At 30.7% G+C, this 6,115-nt stretch overlaps 1 protein-coding gene across 3 annotated transcripts; it reads right to left on the bottom strand.

Moving 5' to 3' along the window:
* Nucleotides 1-156: 156 nt before the first annotated feature.
* SMSr (Sphingomyelin synthase related) lies at nt 157-4,889 on the bottom strand. 3 transcript variants are annotated; one of them, XM_033474832.2, is made up of 7 exons: nt 4,515-4,889; nt 3,842-4,392; nt 3,172-3,478; nt 2,749-3,077; nt 2,512-2,652; nt 2,291-2,445; nt 157-2,219 (listed from the first exon to the last, which is right to left on the bottom strand). In XM_033474832.2, the coding sequence occupies exons 2-7, from the start codon at nt 3,877-3,879 to the stop codon at nt 1,816-1,818; spliced, it is 1,374 nt and encodes a 457-aa protein (XP_033330723.1). In that variant the 5' UTR covers nt 3,880-4,392; nt 4,515-4,889; the 3' UTR covers nt 157-1,815. The 3 variants fall into 3 exon arrangements, with proteins under 3 accessions (XP_033330723.1, XP_033330724.1, XP_033330726.1); XM_033474833.2 differs by having other exon boundaries at nt 4,519-4,889; XM_033474835.2 differs by having other exon boundaries at nt 3,172-3,501; nt 3,842-4,887.
* Nucleotides 4,890-6,115: the final 1,226 nt, after the last annotated feature.

Here is a 6,115-nt window from a genome sequence, read left to right as displayed (position 1 = left end):
GGAACTTCTGTTACTGACATTTTAACTCTGAGACCGTCGTTGTCTGCAGACTGCCGATTTAATTATAGACACGGTATACTTGCGTAGACGTTTCTATTTTCAGCAAATAAAATTACGTGAGATTCTCTCTGAAAAAAAATATAAATGTAACTCAACTAATTATAACAAACAATTTATTGTCCATAAGCGTACTTTTTGTGTCCAACGAAACAGTTTATCGATCAAAAAATGAAATTTGTGCATGTTACATAAATCGATATCGCCTACATTAACATTAAATATTATTAGAAGAATACATTGTGAAAAATCATTATTCTTCTCAATAGTTTGTATTTATGATAAACTCGGCACCCCCCTTTTTTTCAACGCTAACTCTAAAGACAATACAGACTCCATATTTACAAACATCATAGATATGCGTAATGGTACTCAGTTATTAGTTATTAAATCTAATAAATGTGCGTACATATGTAAAGAAATACAAAAATACTCTTCAAATAAAATGAATAATATTCGCATCTAATATAAAATAAACGCATAAATACTAATACATAAATTCGCAACTATTATATTATTTTCCTTCATTATTCTCATATTAATTGCTTGATTAACAGTATGATATTAAGAGCCTCCTGTTGAAATAATAATAAATTGTAGTGAAAACTGTATCTGTAGCAAATATAAATGTAATGAGTTATTTTACAATTAGCCTCTTATCAACTATTAATTCTCAAAGAATGTAAAATGTTTACTTCCTATGTTCTTTAAATTGCATGAAAGAGAGACAAATATTACTGTGCTCGAATTACATGTACATATACAAACATTACATATACATATATACATGTATTGTTTCGTACACCCTATCATTTTGCAAACATTCAATGATAAGTCTGATCATGGTCGTCTTATGATCACTAGCATTTTAGTCGATAGTCGAACTATTTCATGCAGAATTTTCAAAGGCAAGCAATTAAACTGACCGACAATGATCAGACGCAAATAATGTCTGCCACGTAGGTTCGTGACTTAAATTTAATAGCTCGTACTTCGTTTGCATAAAAAATATGTATATAAATTAAAAGTAGAAAAGCTATCAGTATATCTACATGGTATCGCTCTGTTCTTATCTATTTCGCCAAACCTTATATCAAATTATTGTTTACATTACTTTCCAATGAATCATTGCGAGATTTATTAACGTATAACTGAAATTCATAGGATAACACTTCACTATAAACTTGTACCCAGTTTACCAATAAAAAATAATTTTAGGACACTACATTAAATACAAAAGTCATTAACACTGTATAAAATTGTCACATTTAATTAATATTAAATCTTTGCTACTTAGAAACCATAAGAGATAGAACATTATATAGTCAATTTGTTTAACACTACATCTACACATAAGAAAACACTTTTTCTCACTATTAACACAAAAAAATACATATATCTAAAATATGAATGAAACAAGATAAATTAATGCCAACATGAAACTGAAGATAATAAACTCTGGAATAACAAAAAACGCATTATCTACTAAAATTTACTTTGGAAGGTCAGTATATATAATCTAAATGAATCGTTACTTTATGGATGACCATTTGATAAACAGTACAAAAATCTAGATATACCACATAAAACCCTTTCAATGCCAGCCATGTCACTATTATGTAACTTAGAAAAATAAATACTTACAGATATTTGATTTTCATTTTTCTACTTTTTTATTCAATGTGTAAATGGAGTTGTCAAATAAAAAGTTAGTGTTCTCAAACTTATTATCAAATAAATATAAAATTCATATAACAATTAGTGTTCCTTGTTTGTGTTACTTTTAACATTACCACTTACATTACGCGACGATTTACGGAAGCAAATAGAAGATCGCACCAAGTACCAAATGTCTTTCCCTGTACACGCTAGATTACAAATAATCAATGATGGCGATTCATATTCATTTGGAACAATACCATCAACAGAAGATTCAAAAAAACTAAATAATGGAAACCATATTCTGGTCCTGTTCGAATCACGTTGCATCAAAGCTTGATTATTTGCTAACGTATGATAATAGAGAAACAGTCGAGAAGTAATATAAAAAGCTACAAAAACATCAATGGAGTAATGCTCATGCGCTGCTAAGATAAAAAATATACCAAACATATTGAGCATCCATGTAAAGGTATGTAAAAAGTACAATTGCGCTGGTGTATCTGTAAACAAAATATGTATTGAGTATTATTCCTATTTTTTAAATAGATGTTTCTTAAACTTTAATACTCACATTCTGTAATGAAAAAATTTAACATAGTGAGAGCAACAGTATGGCCACTAAACATATAATCACCACAGGTTCTAACACCTTGAATAGACATGCCAGCTCCACGCCATATTACATAAGCCATAGCAATCTTATTGTAGAGATCAACATATGCAGGACTATTAAATAAAAATAATTATACATAACCTGTTTAGTAGAGCTTTTTTGAAACAGTAAACTATTACCTTGACCAATCATCAGAAACTGTTCTTGGTTGACACTGCAAATGTGCACCTGGCACTGATAAGGAAGTAATAAGCATTGTAACACATCTCAGTAGAAAAACTGTACCAGATAAAGCAAAGAACCTTCGTAATAAAATAAATCTGCAAAATATATGAATTATTTAAAAATGTCTGCCTTATTTGATTTTGTATCTGTAATTGATCTTTATAAAATGCAAATTTATTGTAAGATTATACCTGTACTTATGAAAAATTAATACAATTAGCCATATTGCAAAAAGTATAGTTCCTGTGACTTCACACATATCAAATGCCCAAGGAATATGTGGCACATTATCTAGGAATATATCAGGTAATGGAGGATACTTTTTCATGTCTGGTACTCTGTCATGAACAATAACCATCACAAAAGCAGTAATCCATGTAACGATAAATAAATATCCCAAACTAATAAAAGCTTTCCAAATTTCAGGTGGCAAATGTGATGCATGACCATCTTCTGATACAGATGCAGAATAAAACTCATTTTCTATAGAACCTTCACTATTTAATCCATTACTAGGGACCTGCAATCAATACATAAAATCCATATTAGAATATTTTACATATAATGGCATATTTCACAATGTTTATTGAAACATATAAATAAAAAAATCTTACTTCTTGTTTATGATGATTATAAAAAGTTGGCGAAGGATATAAGTCAACATATCCTAACTCAAATAATACTGCCATATTTTCTCTTTTCAATTGGTTTATACTAATACATAATCTTTTTATATCACCAAGTTTCTTTATGCACATACGATCTGACTTTAAGTCTTCTTCTTTTAAAGTCAAAAGTGCTCTACCATCAATCTCCTGTTCCAGGAATATATAAGAAAATTTTTCATGTCCAATTTCATCGAGCCAATTTGCCACATCAGTTTGGGTCCAATCAGCTATATTTTTTGCAGGCATTGTTTGTCTAATTAGAAAATTTTAGAAATCCTAAATAAAATTTATTAGAATATCAATCTATAGTTGGATTAATGTTAAAAAGATAGGTAGAAAAAATTAACACATAAGTTAAGAATACAATAAAAATATAATATCACTTATAACCACACATAATAACAATTATTAATAATATTAATAAATATTATAATGATAGGAAGTTATTAATATGGCAAGATATCAGAACTAATAATAGTAATATGAAGGATAACACTGATAGTAAAAATGATGTCTTTATCAACTAGTTTACTAACAAGTTTTTCTTAAAAATTTTGTATCATTTACATTCAAAAACATATGTTGCTAACCTATCCGTCAGAAAAGATCTACTTACCTTAAAAATTTAATTCGTGGATTACCAAAACTAGGCATCACAATTTTTAGTGCGTTTAGTATACATAATGAATAATATATATGATGAATATCATAGTCTTATTGTCAAACGAAAACATGCATTGGCAGTAATATTTGTAAACAACTCAATCCAGACAAAATCATTGATCAGAATGTCACGAGCATTTAGAAACACTCATCAGTTCATTGTTTCGTCGATTCAAAGAACAAAAAAACTAACTTGATCTTGACACATGTTGTAATTACTAAATTCAACACTGAATCTTACAGTAAGTTAGTCATACCGATAAATACTGATAAGTTAGTTTGTTCAACAATGAGAGAGAAATTCCCCAATAAAACCCAGGCGTGATTAAAATATATTTAAATTATTTCAAGGTAAAAGAAAGATAAAAAAATACATAACATTTTATTTTCTATAAATACATTTAACGTAAAACATCAAATACAATTTGCAACTTCAACTATTTCAACTTTCAACTATGTACGTAGTGACTTTCCATTTCCACTATATGCGTAAACGTAAACAATCTGAAAGTAAATACATATGTATATATTATACATATACAATCTATGTATATACTTATGTATAAACACTGTAGTCACTAGGAGTTTCGTGTGCTACTATCACTACGCTATAATTTTTCGTTTACCTACAGGTATAAACTTTGAAAGAAGTGCAACAATCTGCAATATATTTTTACAAAAACAGAATGAAATATCTACTATACTACATAATTCATTTAATTTCTACACATTTCGTTTCTTCAAACTTTTTTGTGACAACATAGCCTTAAAATACACCTAGATCTCTAATTGTACAGAACTTTTTGTTAATCGTTCTGCATTATCGATATTATTGAAAATGTCTATTACCATAGACGAGATATAGTGTTAATATATTTTGAAGAAATAGAATAACAAATCTCTTACTAAAAAAATAAGTACTTGTTAAATATAAAATATCAACGAAGCTGCCAAATAAAAAAGGAAAATCAATATGTGTAAACCGAAGTACATATAATGGGTCCTACTTCTACACGCTATTCTTGCTCCCCAAGCTGACGCACACATCCCCCCCCCCCCCCCCCATTTTACTGCACATCCAGCTTCGCGCAAGTACTGTAGCAAGAGAACCAGATACGACTGAGAGAAAGAGAGAACGATACCAATCGAGTTTTACGTGAGAGTGTACACACGGACGAGAAACTTAACTTGGCTTATTCTGCCGTGCTTGCGGTTTTACTCTTTCCGCACATTCGTTCGGTTGATACGCCTGAATGTGCCATCTGAAGCACGCGTCGTGAAATTCTAATTGTAAAGGAGCTTCAAATTTCAAATAATGAAATCTGTTGCGCATCTTAGGATGCTCGGTCCGATCATTCAGCATATTTGCGATCAATGTTCAATGCACATTGAGGTACATATATTTCCAGGAAATGTTTTGACAAATTGCACAGGATCTAGCTGAGGTTATCGGTGTGAATTTTAGCGCGAGAAAATGTAAAATGTTAAAAATTGAACGGATGTTGGTTTGACTAAGAAATGTTTAAACAAACAAAAATTAACTCTTATACTTTTTCCTGGAATGCTTAAGACAATGTAGCTCGTAGGCTGTAGTGCATTTAACATTGGCTCGAAGAACGCAAAAATTCTAAACGCACTTGCCTCGAATTAGTGTCGTGCCAATTTTTCATGACATGTTTTGAGCTAAGCAAGCAATGTGCTAGGAATGCTAGCATTCAAGGAATATAACATGAAATTCGCAGTGTAGGCGGTGGAAATAAGTGTTAAGGAGGTAGAGAGAGAGAGAAGTGACAAGCACGGTAGAGTGAGACAAACTATATCGTTCGCCGGTGTAACTTGTTCCACATGAAGTGTGCTGATTTCATACTCTCTTGCTCACTTGCTGTTTTCTCTCTTTGTTTTTGACTGCGAGAGCAGCACTGTTCAGTATTGAATCGTCAGCCAATCAGGGTAAAGAAAATTTCTATACCGACTCTCGCTAATGGATCAAACTGCGGCCTGCAGGTGTGCAGGAGTAGAACCCATTACTGAATTACATTTGAATCGTACATAACATGCGCGCCATCATGCATTTCCTCTCAGCAAATAAAATTGTGCAAACTCTTTACCTAGATGTATATATATTTATTCGAATTATATACATATAATCTATTTCTCGAAAAGTGATGTAGTTGAAGTTGTATAGTTGTCCATTCTACTCTTGTAATGCAAATCTGAAGTACGTAAT

Source organism: Megalopta genalis, chromosome 17, assembly GCF_051020955.1.
Source record: "Megalopta genalis isolate 19385.01 chromosome 17, iyMegGena1_principal, whole genome shotgun sequence".
NCBI lineage: Eukaryota > Metazoa > Arthropoda > Insecta > Hymenoptera > Halictidae > Megalopta > Megalopta genalis.
This window is presented reverse-complemented; position numbering and strand designations above follow the sequence as displayed.

Coding starts and splice junctions, on each gene's coding strand:
- SMSr (XM_033474832.2), bottom strand. CDS start 3,879: ATGCCTAGTTTTGGTAATCCACGAATTAAATTTTTAAG. Junction 3,078..3,171: donor ATAATCATCATAAACAAGAA/GTAAGATTTTTT, acceptor TATTGATTGCAG/GTCCCTAGTAATGGATTAAA. Junction 2,446..2,511: donor GTTTCTGATGATTGGTCAAG/GTAATAGTTTAC, acceptor TTTATTTAATAG/TCCTGCATATGTTGATCTCT.